Here is a 17,853-nt window from a genome sequence, read left to right on the forward strand (position 1 = left end):
AATGTAAAAAAAAAAAAAAAAAAGAGGAGGATGTTTTAAGATTCTGTAAATATAGACGTGAACTGAACCAGGAGTCACTCACCCTCTCTCTCTCTCTCTCTCTCTCTCTCTCTCTCTCTCTCTCTCTCTCTCTCTCTCTCTCTCTCTCTCTCTCTCTCTCTCTCTCTCTCTCTCTCTCTCTCTCTCTCTCTCTCTCTCTCTCTCTCTCTCTCACACATATGTTTACACTCCTGCCATTTTTAGCATCCCCTTCCCCCCTTTCCTCCTCCTCCTCCTCCTCCTCCACCTCCTCCCTTTCATCCTCCAACGCTAACACATTCCCTTCTCTCCTCCTCCTCCTCCTTCTCCTCCCCCTCCTTTCTGACAACCTGCCTCCCTCCTCCCCCTCCTCATCTCCCAACTTCTTATCTCCTTTTTTTTGCTCTCTTCTCCCTTCCCTTTCGTTCCCTTCCCTCTCCTCCTCCTCCTCCTCCTCCTCCTCCATCGCTCTCACCACTCTTGTGTTATCTTGCATCTCTGTCAGTCACCTCTCCATCTACTCCTCATCCTCCTCCTCCTCTTCCCCTCCTCTTTTTCTCCCCTCTCCTTTTCCTTCACTTGCTCATACCCTGTGCTAGATCTCATACATACATACATACATACATACATACATACATATACATAAGTTCCTGGGACAAGCGCATTTCTCTTACTTTTTCTCTTTGTATTTTTTTCACGCTTCTTTTTCTCTGTATTTTCCTCTTCTTTTACCCTTTATTCTCTTTCCCTTCCTTTTATTTTTCCAATCTGTTTTTCTCTCCCATTCTTTGTCTTTTTCCTCCCTTTTTCATTTATTTTGTTCCTGCATTCTTTTTTATTTTATTTTTTCCTTCTCACTCCTCCCTCTCTTTCTTCCTTCGTGTCTTCTCTTTTGTTCCGTTTTGTCCTTCACCTTCTTTACTTCCTCCTTCCCTTTTCCTCTCCTTCATTGTTTCTCTGCTTTCTTTCCCTCCTTCCCCTCCCTCCAATTTACTCTCGTCTTTTTTCTTCCTATTTCTTATTCATTCTTATTCATTGCTCTGTTTTTCTCTCTCTCATTTCCTTCCATCATCTAGTTCCTTTGTCTTCCTTTTATTACTCCCGTCATTCATTCATTCATTCATTCATTATTTATTTATTTATCATCTCAATTCTTTCCTTTCTTTCCCCTTGTCTTTCCCTTCTCTTCCTTTCCCCTTCTCTTTCGTCTCCCCATCCTTTCCTCCACGTCATTCCTTTTCTCTTCCTCCATCTTTCCTCTCCTACCCCTTCCCCCTTCCTCCTCCTCTCCCGTCCCGCTCCCCTTCCTTTCCTCCTCTCCCATCCTTCTCTCTCTCTCTCTCTCTCTCTCTCTCTCTCTCTCTCTCTCTCTCTCTCTCTCTCACTCTCTCTCGATCTCTCTCTCTCTCTCTCTCTCTCTCTCTCTCTCTCTCTCTCTCTCTCTCTCTCTCTCTCTCTCTCTCTCTCTCTCTCTCTCTCTCTCTCTCTCTCTCTTGCTCGCTCGCTCGCTCTCTCTAATACGAGCTCTCCCTTACCTTCGTCATTTTCCTCTTTCCTCTCTCCCTTCCTCCTCCTCCTCCTCCTCCTCCGCACCTGCCGCCACCTGCCTGAAGACCCTTAATTACAGCAGCCAGGTAAGAGGGCGCAGGTGAGGCTGGGATCAGTATTGGTCTGTTCCTTTAATACTACACGGCTTCCCCTTGCTCTCTCTCTCTCTCTCTCTCTCTCTCTCTCTCTCTCTCTCTCTCTCTCTCTCGGTAATGGTGAAGAAAAGGGTAATAAAGAGGAAAAAAGATGTTCGTCAAGGATCAGAGGTTACGGTTTTCCTGTCAGTCAACCTGTTTTAGTCACTTCGATTCATGGACCATCTTCTCCACGCTCCTCCTCCTCCTCCTCCTCCTCCTCCTCCTCCTCCTCCTCCTCGTCCTCCTCCTCCTCCTCCTCCTCCTCCTCCTCCTCCTCCTCCTCTCGCCGCCCCGAAGAGAGGAGAGAGAGCGGGAACTTGAGGCAAATTGTTGGGGTTGAGGTTCTGACTGGCTGGCCGACTGGATGGATGACTGACTGGCAGACTGGGTGGGAGACTAACTGATTGGCTGACTAAATGGCTGGCTGATTGGCTACATGATGATCTGGTTGGCTGACTGACTGACTGGGTGATTGGCTGACTGTCTGACTGGCAAAGTATATAACTGACTTGCTGACTAACTGATTGTCTGAATAACTTGTTTGCTGACAGAGTTACTGACTGGTTGACTAACTGGCTGACTTACTTACTGACTTCCTGGGTAACTTACTGACCGGCTGACTTACTGACTGACTGACTAATGAACTGGCCGGCCGACTAAAAGATTGGTCGACTAACAGACTGAATAACTGGTTGACTGGCTGGTTAACTGGCTGACTGACTGACACCTCCCTCTGATACAAGCCTTCGATAACCCTTTTGGTCTGGCTAATTTTCGACCTGTGAGACGTAATATATTCTGGAGGGAACAAGGGGGGAAGGGGGGGAGAGAATGGGAGGAAAGGGGGGGAGGGGGGTATGTGGTACCTTGTTGAGCTTATCTGGGTTATTGATCAGAGAGAGAGAGAGAGAGGATGCTGCTCGCGGTCAAAAGGGAGGAATAATACATTGAAAAGGAGAAACGGAGGAAGCTAACACGTATTTTTTTTTTCTTTCTTTCTTTTTGGGGTGATTTATGTGGAGAGAGAGAGAGAGAGAGAGAGAGAGAGAGAGAGAGAGAGAAATGTGTGCAAATTGGAGGGAAGGAAGGAGTGAAGAAGAGATGGAGCAAAGATTAGCATAAATGGTGGTGTTGGAGGAGGAGGAGGAAGATGAAGACAAGAAGAAGAAGAAAAGAAAATGGTAGTGAAGAAGGAAAAGAACAACAAAATGAAAATGAAAAAGGGAATTAGAAGAAGAGAAAGGGGAAAAGGAGAAGTTGTGAGAAGGTTTTTTTTTTCTTCTCCCTCATTCCATTTCTCCTTCCCTTCCTTCCTTTTCACTTTTCTTCCATTCCCCTCTCCATATTTCTCTTCCCTTCTTTTCATCCCATCTCCTTCCTTTCCCTTCCCTTTCCTTCTTTCCCTTCCCTTCCCTTCCCTTCCATTCTCTTCTCCCTATATCCCTTCCCTTCTCTTTCGTTTTTCATTTTCTTTCCTTTATCTTTATTTCCTTTCCATTCTCTTTAATACCCTTCCCTTCCCTTTCCTTCCTTTCCTCCCCTTTTATTCTCTTCCATAGTTCACCTTCCTCTCCTTTTACTTCCCAATCTTCTCCCTCTACTGTCTCTCTCTCTCTTGCTCTCTCGCTCTTTCTCTCTCCCTCTCCCCTCCCATTCTTCTAAATTGCTCCACTTCCGCTCTTTATTGTTCCTCCCTCCAATTATTATCCCGGCGTCTCGGTTCCTCTCCCTCTCTTACCCTTTCTCTCTCTCTCTCTCTCTCTCTCTCTCTCTCTCTCTCTCTCTCTCTCTCTCTCTCTCTCTCTCTCTCTCTCTCTCTCTCTCTCTCTCTCTCTCGCCTAAATTCCTTAAGTTTCCGCTCTGTTTTCAACCTTTCATTACCTAAGCGATTTCCTTCCTCTTCCTCTTCTTCTTTTTCTTATCATCGTCATCATCATCATTATTCCTTTGTTCCCCCCGCTTAACCCCATTTTCTTTGCGCCAGTCCATTCCCCCCCATCCCCCTCCCATCCCCCATACCAAAGAAGAAAAAGAAGAAGAAGAGAGAGGAACCAGAACTACTATCATACGTTATCATTACCGGTTTTTTCATCACCTCCTCCTCCTCCTCCTCTTGCTCCTCCTCCTCTTTTTTTCTCCTCTTTTTGCCCTCTGCAAGTGTTATGTCATCCTCTTATTTTTCATGTCAAATTAAAGTGACCCGCTACCGTGACGCGTGGGGAGAGAGAGAGAGAGAGAGAGAGAGAGAGAGAGAGAGAGAGAGAGAGAGAGAGGGGGGGGGGGGAAACAAAGCCGCAAATAATTGTTAAGCATTTAAGCCAACATCAGATTGCAAACGGGTCAATTAAAGAAAGAGAGAGAGAGAGAGAGAGAGAGAGAGAGAGAGAGAGAGAGAGAGGGGGGGGGGGTGGATTTGAGGGAATTAGGGGGAGAGCTAGAGAGTGAGAGAGAGAAAGAGCAAGAGAAAAAGGAAGAAGGGAAGTAGATAGACGCAAGAAAGCAAGGAAGGAGAAAAGGGAAGAGGCGAAGCAGACTAAAAGAAGGGAATCAAGGAAGAGGCAAGACAGGAAATAAAAGGGAGGTAGAAAGGAAGGAAAGGAGGAAGGAAGGGAAAAGGCGAGAGAAACCGGAAGAAAGGAAGGAAGAATTAGGAGAGAAAACGAAAAGAAAGGAAGGACGGATGGATAGGAAAGGAGAAAGGGAAGAAGCAATACAAGAAAGAAAGAGAGAAAGAAAGAAAGGATGGGAATAGGCGAAATAAACGAAAAGGAAGAGAGTAAAAAAGGAAAGAAAACGAAAAGAAAGGAAGGAATGATGGATAGGAAATGAGAAAGGGAAGAAGCAATACAAGAAAGAAAGAAAGAAAGAAAGGATGGGAATAGGCGAGATAAACGACAAGGGAGAAAGTAAGAAAGGAAAGAAGGGAAGAGGCAAAACAGACAAACAAAAGAAAGAAACAAAGGAAGGAAGGAAGGAGGGAAACAAGTAGAACATATGGGCAGTGTAAAGGAAGCGGGAGAGGGAGAGGAAGGAAGAAGAGTGTGATGGTGGCTTAGGAAGGAAGGAAGGGGTGTTGGAGGGTCATGGTTTGGGTAGGGGAGAGAGCAGGGGTTGAAGGGGGTAGGTTAGGGTAGGGAGTAGAGTGAAGGGACAGGACGTGAGGGGGTGTGAAAGGGGTAAGGGGGGTGCAGGGTTACCATCCGTGTGAGTCAGGCTGTAATTAGAATAACTCATCCTGACAACCAACCAGACGCCCACCAGTTGACCGCCGCGGGGGAACAAGAGGAACAAATGTAGATTAGTCGGCAGCTGCTCGTGGTGGTGGTGGAGGTGATGGTGGTGGTGGTGCTGGTGGTGGTGGTGGTGGTGGTGGAAGAGAATGTTTAAAAATGTGTTTGTGAAAAAGAGATCTTGGACTGAAATGTTTTGATATGTGTGTGTTTATGGAGGGGGGGGGGGTAGTTTGTGTGTGTGTGTGTGTGTGTGTGTGTGTGTGTAAAGTAAGATATCAGCAAAAAATAAAAATAAATCGTCACATCTTAAAACAATATAAACTCGACCACTACCATCATCTCCCTCCTCCTCCTCCTCCTCCTCCTAGTCCTCCTCTTCCTCCTCCTCGGAAAAAAAAGTAATATTAAAACTGTATAATTCGCTGGTTCGACCCCATCTAGAGTAGTGTACAGTTTTGGTCTCCCTATTACAGAAAAGACAAAAAGTTAGAACGGGTTCAACGGAGAGTAACAAAAATGATTCCAATGTTGAGAAATTTATCTTATGAACAAAGTCTTAAAGAAGTAAATTTATTCAGCATCCCAAAGCGAAGAATTCAAGGCGACCTAATAGAAGTGTTTAAAATGTTTAAAGAATTCAGCGATAATAATGCGGAAAATTACCTTACAATTGATCGATCAAATAGAACAAGAAGTAACAATTTCAAGATAATTGGTAAAAGATTCTCGTCACACGAAGCTTAGCACTTTTTCAATCGAGTCGTTAATGTTTGGAATTCTCTACCCTGTGATGTCGTTGATAGTACAACAGTTACGGCCTTCAAGAATAGATTAGACGAAGTATTTTTAATCCAACCAGCAACTACGATATTACTCATTGTCGTAATAACGTTAAGTTCTTTCGAATACTGGTGTCCTTGTCCGCTTTTATCGCCCCGTTAGTGGTAGCATTAATGGTAGCTCTTTCCTCTTTCCTACATAATTTCCATACAGTTTTTCCATGCTGCATGGTTCTTTTTCCTTTCCTGCCAGCTTTGGCTGGAGGGATGGGGAGGTGGGGAGGAGCCGTCGCCTTTGCTGTCCTTCATCTTCCACCTTTGATTAGATAGTTAGTTTAGCTTGTCACAAAGAGCCTCGTAAGGACCATCAGGTCCGCTGTTGTTTGTTCTTTCTTTGTGTTTCCCCTCCTCCTCCTCCTCCTCCTCCTCTTGAAAATTAAATGATCAGGTCGGCGAAAGAGGAAAAAACAAACAAAAAATGAACATTAATCGGCAGTGACTTGTTACCCGCCCTTTTTTTTTAATCCCCAGGTGACAAATGATCAAGGCGAGGCAGGTTTTCTTTTCTTTTTGTTGTTGTTTTTGTTGTTGATTGTTTGTCTTAATATTATTGTTATTGAGGACAAATTGTTTTTCTCGTTCTCTTTCTTATCTTTCTCCTCTCTTTTTCTCCTCCTCTTCCTTATCACTCAAATCTTTCTTTTTTCTCTTCATTCTTCTCTTCCTTATCTTTATCCTTTCCGTTTCTCCTCCTCCTCTTTCTCTTCCTTCTCATTCTCCTCTTTTTTTTTCCTCTTCTCTAAATCTTATACTCCTCTTCTCTTTTTTTAATTTTTCTCCTTTTCTCTTTCTTTTCTCCTCTTCTCCTCTTTTTTTTTCCTCTTCTCTAAATCTTATACTCCTCTTCTCTTTTTTTTTATTTTTCTCCTTTTCTCTTTCTTTTTTCCTCTTCTCTTTTTTTTCCTCTTCTCTAAATCTTATACTCCTCTTCTTTTTTTAATTTTTCTCCTTTTCTCTTTCTTTTCTCCTCCCCCTCCTCCTCCTCTTCTCTCCTTTCTTCTTTTCCTCCTTCTCATCCTCCTCCCCCTCCTCCGCCTCACCACCACCACCAATAACTTTCCTACCGAAGCATTAACCACATAACCAATATTAACACATCCATTATCCTCCCGTCCCTCTCCCCCTCCCCCCTCCCTCCTCCCTCCTCACCCCTTACACTACCCCTCCCCCTTCCCCCTGAGCCTCAAATCCAGTTCGCTTCCTCCTCATTTTATCGAGCTAATGAACTGTTGTCACTAATTATTCGGCCGTTCCAATTAATTCCTACACTAATTACATTGTGAACGTCCTTGTTGGCTGGTCAGATCCCCTGTCTCCTCCTCTTCCTCCTCCTCTTCCTCCTCCTCCTCTTGTGTGGTTTTAAAAGGGGGGAGGAATGGGGGAAGAATATATCGCTCGCTTTTGTGAATTTTCAGCCTCTTAATTTCAGGAGGAGGAGGAGGAGTAGGAGGAGGAGAAAGAGGAAAAGGAAGAGGAAGAGGCAAAGGAGGAGGAGGAAGACTGTATGTATCTATCTGTCCAATTTACCTCCCTCCACCCTTATCTACTCTTTATTTTATTCTCTCTCTCTCTCTCTCTCTCTCTCTCTCTCTCTCTCTCTCTCTCTCTCTCTCTCTCTCTCTCTCTCTCTCTCTCTCTCTCTCTCTCTCTCTCTCGGGCGTGTAAAGATATCACTTAATAATTGTCGTGTCTTGCTGTGTGTGTGTGTGTGTGTGTGTGTGTGTGTGTGTGTGTGTGTGTAAGCATGAAATATTACACATGCAGAAGGGGAACTTTGTGTATTTTGGCGGAGATGAAACACTGCACACACACACACACACACACACACACACACACACACACACACACACACACACACACACACACACACACACACACACACACAGAAACAAACAAACATACATACATTCTGGCGGCAGAGTTTTTGTCACGTGACTTGTTTGCAATCCACGCTCAGACTGTTTGTTGTGTGTGAGTCGAGCTGGTGTTTTTTTTTTTTTTTCCTCGTGTTTTTATTTCACTTCCCTTTTACAGTTTTTCATCCTCTATATTTCTCGTGTTGTATTGTGTGTTTCAGAGAGAGAGAGAGAGAGAGAGAGAGAGAGAGAGAATGTCAGTGTGTGTGTGTCAGTCAGAGATTATAAAAAAAAAAAAAAGCTCCGGACGGTGCAACGAACAAACGCCGACGACAAAAATGAAACTGAAACGGAGGGAAAAATGTTGGGTTGGTCTTTTTTTATTTTTTCCTCTTTTTATTATTTTTTCACTCGCAGCCACACCACCATGAAGGACAGAGAGAGAGAGAGAGAGAATCCTTTTTTTTTTTTTAGGTGTATATAATAAAAAGCAACGATAAAAAGGCTAAGGGACATAAAAAAGGGAGGAAGGAAGGAGAGAATGGAAGACTTTTTAGGGTTATTCTCTCTCTCTCTCTCTCTCTCTCTCTCTCTCTCTCTCTCTCTCTCTCTCTCTCTCTCTCTCTCTCTTTTGTATACCATTTCAATATCTACCTAATTATCATTTTTTTACTATTTTCTTCATATTTTCTCTTTTTTCCTCGTTTCTTCCCTTCCTTCCCTTTCCCTTCCTTACCTCTCTTCCTTCCTTCCATATAGGGTACGCAAGGGGAAGAGGAAGGGAAAAGAGGAGGAGGTCTCTCTCTCTCTCTCTCTCTCTCTCTCTCTCTCTCTCTCTCTTTTCGAGGTTAGTGGGGAACTGGGAGATATATATATTTTTGGGTACATATTCATTCTCTCCGTCTTTCTCTCAATCCATCTTACAGACCCACTTTAATATTTGTTTTTTTCACACACACACACACACACACACACACACACACACACACACACACACACACACACACACACACACACATAAAAGAAGTAACACAAGCCCATCGCCATATCAGTGTTCTCAGGTCGCCCTAAGCCCGGCGCGGCGAGCTTCAAGTGGGTTCGCCTTTCACCCAACAAGGAGAATAAGGCGATTTGCGTAAAGCCGCGGCGTTAATCTTCCTCTCTCGTCCTTTTTACTTGCCTGACGAGTCTTAACAACAGTGGGGGGTGGGACGGTGGGTGAGAGAGAGAGAGAGAGAGAGAGAGAGAGGGGGGGGGAGAAAAATAATATGTTCGCCGGTAGAAAGGAAGGAAGATGGGAGGGAATAGGCGAGACAAATGTGGAGAGAGAGAGAGAGAGAGAGAGAGAGAGAGAGAGAGAGAGAGAGAGAGAGAGAGAATGTAATACTGCTGCGGTAAGTAAGAAAAAAATATTACCTAGAGGCGTTTATTTGATCTGAAGGACAAAAAAGAATATCCAGCTCCATTTATATAATCTTGAGAGGAAAGTATCGACATGTTAAAAAAAATTGTGGTCGTTGTACACGTTTATTTACTTACTTCAAAAGATTAATCAAGGTTTTATAATCTAGAAATGTAATTAAATGTTGTATATACGTCTGTTTAATATTAAGAGCAAAGGGTAGCCGTGTAAAGAGTGAAAAAAGGATCATAATACACGTTTTCCAATTAACTTCAAAGATTAATCAAGATCTTAAAATATAGAAATGTAAACAAGACTACGTAAAAAGAAAAGTGACTGCCTTAAATTTGTCTCCGTAACAATAATATTAAGTCAAACAAATCAACTACAAAAACAAAAGGAGAAAAGAAAAGGTCAGGCGTGTGAAGAGAAGAAAAGTTCATAATACATGTTTTTTTTTATTCCAAAGGATGAAGAATTGCCTTAATTAACGTTTGGAGATGTAATTAGATTCATACCTTTATCTTGAGGGTAAAGTATCGGCCTCACCAAGAAAGGGTATCGTTAATTTTACACGTTTACCTACCTCTGAAGGGTTAAAGATTAGCCTCGGAATTTAAAGTCATTGAATATATACCTTTATTTAATCCTAAGATCCTAAGAGCAAGGTATTGACGTCCAAAGAGAGAGGGAAGAGCATTATCACACGCTTACCTTCTCGAATGGATAAAACATTACCTTTAAAATCTTACGTAATCGAAATTAGACGTTTATTTAATATTGACAGCAAATAATTGACGTCGTAAGGTAAAAGAAAGATTATTATTGTACACGTTTACTAACTCGAAAGGTATCATATTAGCTTTAAAATTTGATGTAATTGAACATATACGTTTATTTAATCCTTTCAGTAAATAATTGACATCCTAAGATGGAAAAAAGATCAGTATTATACACGTTTACCTGCTCGGAAGGGTAAAATAGTAGCTTTAAAATTCGTTGTTATTGAATGTATACGTTTATTTTATCATGTCAGTAAATAATTGGCATCCTAAGATAGAAGAAAGATCATTAATATACACGTTTACCTGCTTGAAATGGTAAAATAGTAGCTTTAAAATTCGTTGTTATTGAATGTATACGTTTATTTTATCATGTCAGTAAATAATTGGCATCCTAAGATAGAAGAAAGATCATTAATATACACGTTTACCTGCTCGAAATGGTAAAATAGTAGCTTTAAAAGTCGATGTTATTGAATGTATACGTTTATTTTATCATGTCAGTAAATATTTCGCGTCCAAAAATAGAAGAAAGATCATTATTATATACGTTTACCTGCTCGAAATGGTAAAATAGTAGCTTTAAAAGTCGATGTTATTGAATGTATACGTTTATTTTATCATGTCAGTAAATATTTCGCGTCCAAAAATAGAAGAAAGATCATTAATATATACGTTTACCTGCTCGAATGGGTTAAATATTAGCCTCAAAAGCTGAAAATGCAATTAGATAGATACAAACAGCGCCTGATTATCGTATTCACTACATTGCATTTACCAGTTTTTGACACTTAACGATTGCAATAAGACATCAATAATTATAATTAACCATTTCAACGATAACTATCAATTGATCTAGTTATTGGGGCCCTGGAGATAGCTTTTTGGGTCGAAAATGGGTAAATATAAGACGCTGAGTACGACTATATGGTAACTTTGATTGATACCTAGATACGTTTATACGCTCAGAAATCCATATAGGATGAGGTGCGCTGATTACCTGCTCGTAAAGGTTAAAGTATTGGCATTTAAGAATTGAAATTGCTAATGGATATCTACGGTTATACACTCCGGACTCTATAAAGGGCTGATGATATTTTTACCTGCTCGAAAGGGTAAAATATCAACCGTAAAAACACTGGATATGTAATTGGATAAATACGTTTTATATACCCCGGAATCAGTAAAGGGCAGGTGTGTTTTGTTTACCTGCTCGAAAGGGTTAAGTATCACCCTTTAAAACCTGAAAATGTAATTGGATATAAATGTTTATACACTGGAATTTCTAAAGGGCAGGTATGTTTTGTTTACCTGCTCGAAAGGGTTAAGTATCACCCTTTAAAACCTGAAAATATAATTGGATATGTACGTTCAAACACTTCGGAAATATATAAAGGGCAGGTAAATTATCAACCAACTCGAAAAGGTAGAATTATCAGCCCTAAAAACCCTGAAAATATAACTGGATATATACGTTTATACACCCTAGAATTTGTAAAGGGCAGGTATGTTTTGTTTACCTGCTCCAAAGGTAAAAGAAAATCATCCTTTAAAACACCGGAATCAGTCAGTAAAGGGCGGGCCGAGGGTGCAATATTTACTTAACCCGAAAACCTTAAAATATATAACAACGAAAAACGTAACTAGATATACACACTTATACACCCTGGGACCGGCAGAGGGCGGGGCGGGTATTGTTTAGAATGAATCCTGGCGGCGATGGGACGAGAGGTAATACTAACGCAGCCTGTCCTTAACTCGCGGGATGATGTGGGTTGGTTAGGCGGCGTGTGGTGGAAGCGGACCAGCTCGGAGCAAGACAACTCTGTAAATTGGGTAAAAAACGAGCTGCCGGGGCGCCTTCCTGCAATTGCACCTCGTTTAGCAGAATGGTAGTGTTGTGTTGGGGCCGTTTATTTACGTCCGACGGGCTGGTATTAGCGTGTGTGTGGGGGGGAGGGGGGGTAAGAGAGGAGGTGTGTGTGTGTGTGTGTGTTTTGAGAGTATCGAGGTGTAACACGGTAGAGGAAGGATAGGAGAGAATAAACAGGATTGTGCTTTTTTTTTGTATGTGTGTTTATACAGTAATTAATTTGCGTTTTTCTTTTTTCGTCAGTGTTGAGTTTTTTTTTTTTTTTTTTTTTTTACGGTTTCGTCTGTGTTGCGTTTTTCATCTTAGTTGTTTTTTGTTCGTTCATTTCCGCTATTTGCTTGCATATTCCGTTTTTTTTTTTTTATTATTATTATTATTAGTCTTTGCATTTATTTTTTGGGCTTGTTATTCGTATTTTTCTCATTTTCGCTGTATTTCGCCTCCTACGTTTTGTTTTTCTTGCTCTTTATTTTTCCTTCTTTCCGTGACGTGTGTGTTGAGGCGTTCTTGGTCAAAAGAGGATAGAGGATGCAACACATACACCATATAGTAGTAGTGGTAGTGGTAGTAGTAGTAGTAGTAGTAGCAGTAGTAGCAGCAGCCGAAGTTGTAGTAGGGCTGGAAATTTCTCATGTTCAAAATAATCCTGCTGGTGAAGGGGGTGAGGTTAAGGGGTTGGGAGGAGAAGAGGGGTGGGGAGAGGGTTGATGGGCGTGATGGGGAGTGGGTTAGGGAGGAGAGGGAGGCATGGCAGTGGATGGTCTGGTCATGTCAGTTGTTGCCCCGGGCTGAGAGAGAGAGAGAGAGAGAGAGAGAGAGAGAGAGAGAGAGAGGTCATGTCTATCCGTGTCCTTTGTTTTCATATTGTTTTCATCCTTTTATTTTATTTTTTTATTTTTTTGGTGTGTGGGTCCAGCGGAATGTTTGGCTTTAGTGATATGGTTCTCTCTCTCTCTCTCTCTCTCTCTCTCTCTCTCTCTCTCTCTCTCTCTCCCCCCTTCTATCTATCTATATCTATCTACTTATCCATATGCTGTGGTCATATCTGTCGGTCGCTGTGTTTAGGTGCCTCTGTAAAGGCTGTGAATGCTACTGTCTGTGTAAAGGGGAGGGAGGGAGGGAGGAGACAGTGGCTGTGCAGTTGGGCGGTGCTTGTCGGTGTCTGCTGCTGCTGTGTTGGTGGTGGACGCCCCCGCTTGTCGCTTTAACTATTGGCGGGCTGGCCGTGTTGCTGGAAATATTGAGTTGCTGGTGACGGCTGACTACCAGAGAGAGAGACACACACACACAGAGGGAATTTTTGCGCCCACTAAAGCGCGAGGTAACTTATTTTTCCCTTTCCCCCTTTCGTAAACTGTGTACGAGCGTGTGGGTTATGGGAACTTACGGTATTGTCAAGCATGGGAGCCGCTGAGTAATTTAAACGTGGCTGGCCCTGACCGTAGAGTTTACCGTGTGACTGCCTCGGTAACGCCCCTATCGTAATGCATTGTTCGTCCTGTAGGGATTGGAGAATTGGTGGTGCTAATCTGGTGGGAAATATTGCTGATAAACCTTCTCTTGATAAATCTCCTGGTGCTAAATGTGACTGAAGATATCCCGAGACTTTATATTACTGAACTGAATGTTTGTATTTTTCTCTCCTTTCCTCCTAGTTTTTCTCTTTTCTCTTCCTCCTCTGTCTCTTCCTTTGTTTCCTCTTGTTTTCCGCTTTTCTCGTCCTCCTCTTCTGTCTCTTCTTCTCTTTCTCTCCTCTTAGTTTTCCCATTTTCTCTTCCTCATTTTTTTCTCCTATTTTCCTCTTTTCTCTTCCGTCTCCATTATCGCTTCTTCTGTTTCCCATGTCTCTCACTCTTTTACACACACACACACACACACACACACACACACACACACACACACACACACACACACACACACACACACACAGGCATTAATCCCCAGCACTTCTGTTCCCGTTAATCCCCTGTATCGTCACCCCCTCCCTCCCTCCTTCCCTCTCCCCTCCCTCTCCCTTCCCTCAACCTCACCATAGCTTCCCTGCGACTACGTGTCATGAATTAATTGTCAGTTAATCCCCCACGCACGCAGTCCCGCCCCGCTCAACGCATGCTATTGATTCCCTGTGCGTGCGTGCGTGTGTGTGTGTGTGTGTGTGTGTGTGTGTGTGTGTGTGTGTATAAGGAGTAAGAGACAGGAAACAGAGGAAGAGATAGAGGAGGAGGAGAAAGAGAGAAGAAGAAAACTAGTTAGAGAGGAGAGAAACAAAAGAGAAGGTAGGAAGGAGAGAGAGAGAGAGAGAGAGAGAGAGAGAGAGAGAGAGAGAGAGAGAGAGAGAGAGAGAGAGAATAAACAGCGAAAGAAGAAAAGGAAAATAATATAATAATAAAGAAACAGAACCAAGAGTGAAGGAAGAGGTTTCAAGAGACAAGAGTAAGTGTGTGTGTGTGTGTGTGTGTGTGTGTGTGTGTGTGTGTGTGTGTGTGCTTGTCATTGGGTGTGTTTGCGTGCAGTCAGACATGGAAGGAAATCACTGACTCAAGCGTGTTGTGATATAATTATTGGATGATATTTTGAACGTTAATTGCTCTGTGAAGCTTGATTATTAATTTATTGTCGTCAGAATCGTTGGGAGCGTCAAGAAAATAATTGGAAACCTGATTATTTTTATTTGTTATTATGGTCATTTGGCAGTCCCTTCCTTCCTTCCTCTCTTCCGTCTCTCTGCATCTCTTCCTCCCCTCAGTGATGTATATGCGGATGGGTGTGAGGGGGTCGTTTGAACATACAGTAATAACCGTGTCTTATTCATCTTTAAAACGGGGGTTAATATATCCTTTTCCATTCGTTAACGTCGTCAAAACCTTACTAAAGTATGTATATTTTTCCCCTATCCTTCAGCGATATGTGGAGGCCTTAAAACACATAATCATCAACCGTCTTACTTATTCTTCAGATTTTTAGCTAATACATCCTTTACCCTCCGTCGGTATATATAGTCATTATTGTATGGATTTTTAGCGATGCGTGCGGACGTCTGAACACGTAATTTTTAAGGAAGATTGAAAGGTTAATTAATGTACATCCTTTAGCTTTCGTTACAGAGTCTTAATATAGTGATTAACGTGTGTATCTATTTTCCCTTCTGAAGCGATGCCTGCGGGAAAGTCAGAACACATGATTTTAAGATTTTTTTTTTTTTTAACGGCAACTATTACTAATGTATATATCCTTTCATTTCCGTCAGTGTCATTAAAACCTAACGAGCATCATTTCTTCCCTCAGCAACGTGTCTCACTACCTATTAAATGTTATCTAATGCGTCCTTTTTGTTCCCGTTACCATCCTTCTTTTTTCGTTACTTATGTCCTACCTTTCTCTTCCCTTCTTCAGCGATGCGTGCGGGCGTCGGAGAAAGCCGGGTCACGCAGGCTGGACCCCTTCCCTGATCGGGTCAAGTCCGACACGGCCAAGAAGAAACCCCCGCCGCCGAAGATCAACAACAACAAGGTAGGTCACGGCTGCCGCTTTTACCCCCTCGTCGTTCTTCCCTTCCTTTGATGGACTGTTTAGCTTTGGTGTTAGAGAGGGAAGGGAAGGGATACGAGGCTGATGGTAATACTGCTCCTTCCTTCCCTTCCTCCTTTCTTCTCTTTGATGGTCCTCTAGCTGTGTTGTGGTGGGACGGAGGGGATGTTGATGAGGCTGATGGTGGTGATGATGATACTCCAACCTCCCACCTCATTCCTTCTCGTGGTATGTTTAGTTTCGGTGTTGTTGGGGAAGAAGGGGGATGCTGATGATAGTGATGATGCTACTTCCACTATACCTTCTCCTTTTCTCTTCTTCTTTTGTTTTGTGCAGAGGCAAAAAACGATGAAGGAAGAAAAAACAAGAAAACACAAAGAAATAGGAGTTGTAGTAGTAGTGAGAAAAGGAGGAGAAGGAAGAAGGAGAAGAAGTAGATAATAAAAGATAGAAAGGTGGAAGCAGGAGGAGAAGGAAAGAAAGTAGAAAGGTGAAATAACAAAGCAAATATGAAGAGAAAGCTAAAGAAAGATGAAAGATGAGCGGTGAGTAACGGACAGAGAGAGAGAGAGAGAGAGAGAGAGAGAGAGAGAGAGAGAGAGAGAGAGAGAGAGAGAGAGAGAGGAAAGTGGAGCATGTATACACACACAGAGAACAGATGTAGTTAAGGGTAAACAAACACATATGAATAGAAATAGACAAGGCTTGGGGAGAGGGAAGACAAGGGGAAGCTATGGTAAGACTACAAGGGGAGAGAGAGATGTTTATGTAGAAAGGAAGATGGGGGAAAAAAAAGAGACATAGGTTTGGATAGCATAGCAGAATGGGGAGGAAGGGAAGAGTTAGGGGAACGAAGAGAGGAATAGAGAGAGTAGGGGTTAAAAAGGAGAGCAACAATGATTTAAAAGAAAGGAAGATGGAAATAAAAGTGACATAGGGTTGGTAAAAGGACGTAGGGTTGGTTAAAATGGCAGATAGTTGAAGAAAGGAAGGAAAGCGAGGGTAGGGGAGCGAAAGGAAGGAAAGGGATAGAGAGAGGAAAGTATATTTTAGAAGAAAGGAAGATGAAGAAAAAAGGAACATATAGAGTTAGTTAGAATGGCAGATAGTAAGGTAGGAAAGGGAAGGAAGGCGAGGGTAGGGTAGGGGATAGTGAGGAAGATAAAAAAGAGAGGGGGAAGATTTTTAGGTACAAAGGAAGATGGAAAAACGGAGGCATAGGCTTGGTTAGAACGTCAGAGTGTTTGGGGGGAGAAGAGGAGAGAGAGAAAGGGAAGTTAGAAAAGAGAAAAGGAAATTGAGTAAGGGATTGGAGGGAGAAATCGAGGAAGATTAGAGGTTAGATAAAAGGAGAGAAAGAGAGAGAAGGAAGAAGGATATCAGTGAGTGTATGAAAAAGAGAAGAGTATAGAAGAAAGGAAAAGAGAAGACAGGGAAGGAGAGAAGAGAACAAAAAGGAGAGGAAGGGAACATCGAGTATTAATATATATAGAGAGAGCTCCACCACCACCACTACCACCACCACCACCATCACCACCACCACCACCACCACCAGGCCGTCGCCCCATTAGCACAACCACCGCCGCGTCATGAGCCTCCGAGGGGGCCAGAAATAGGCCAATTTTGCCTTTTATGGCCCGGCGTGATTGTCCGCGTCAGGCAAATTATCGCTGTGTGTGTTTGTGTGTGTGTGTGTGTGTGTGTGTGTGTGTGTGTGTGTGTGTGTGTGTGTGTGTGTGTAAGAAGAGGAGGCAAAAAAGTGTGAAGAAAGAGCATGAACGAGATAAAAAAAAAAAAACAGAAAGGACAATGAAAAAAAATTAAAAGGGTTTGACCAGGAAGACCAGAAGGGAGGGAGTGAAGATGAAGGGAAAAAAAGAGGAGGAAAGTTGATGAAAGTGGAGGAAAGAGGGAGATGGAAAAAGAAAGCAAAAGGGGAAAGGGGGTAGACAGATGCGGATGAAGGAAAGAAAAGGAAGAGGAAATGAGAGCAGGTGAAGGAAAAGGAAAGAAGAAATTGAGTCGATGAAGGGGAGGAAGGAGGAAGAAAGGGGGGCAAAAAGAATGATTCAAAGGGGGGGGCGGGGGGGGAGGCCTTATTATTAATCATCATCATTATTATTATTATTATTATTATTATTATTATTATTATTATATCTAGTGGTGGCGGCCGTCAAATCTTTCTCCATTGTCTCTCCTCCTCCTCCTCCTCCTCCTCCTTCTCGCCTTCCCTTCCCTCCCCTTCCCTTCTCTTCTCAGTATTATCTTGTCTGGTTTATTTCTTGCTGCTAACTTGTCTTGTTGTGCACGGGCGTGAGATGTTTATGGAGGAGGAGGAGAAGAAGGAGGAGGGGGAGGAGGAGGAGAGGCAAAAATTGTGAAGAAAGAGCGGGAACGAGAAAAACACAAAGAGAGAGTTGTAGTAATAGTAAGACGAGGAGGAGGAGGAGGAGGAGAAAATTATGACGCAGAGAAGGACAAGAAAACACGCAAAAAGGAGGGAAAAGTAAGAGGAGGAGGAGGAGGAGGAGGATACAGCAAATAAAGGAGAAAGTGTCAGGCAACAAAGCAGAAAAAGAGATGACTAGTTTGATAAAAAAGAAGAGGAGGAAGAGGAGGAGGAGAAAGGATAGGAAG

The 17,853-nt window shown here is 42.6% G+C and overlaps 1 protein-coding gene across 3 annotated transcripts in view; it reads left to right on the plus strand.

The window, feature by feature from the left end:
* Positions 1–17,853, plus strand: part of LOC127005399 (proline-rich protein 36-like) — a 155,167-nt gene that overhangs the window by 17,850 nt on the left and 119,464 nt on the right. For all 3 annotated transcript variants that reach the window (XM_050874214.1, XM_050874254.1, XM_050874223.1), the window contains exon 2: positions 15,082–15,198. In XM_050874214.1, coding sequence (XP_050730171.1) covers positions 15,082–15,198 — 117 coding nt within the window. The remainder of the gene's footprint in view (positions 1–15,081; positions 15,199–17,853) is intronic.

Source organism: Eriocheir sinensis, chromosome 3 (genome assembly GCF_024679095.1).
Source record: "Eriocheir sinensis breed Jianghai 21 chromosome 3, ASM2467909v1, whole genome shotgun sequence".
NCBI classification, from domain to species: domain Eukaryota; kingdom Metazoa; phylum Arthropoda; class Malacostraca; order Decapoda; family Varunidae; genus Eriocheir; species Eriocheir sinensis.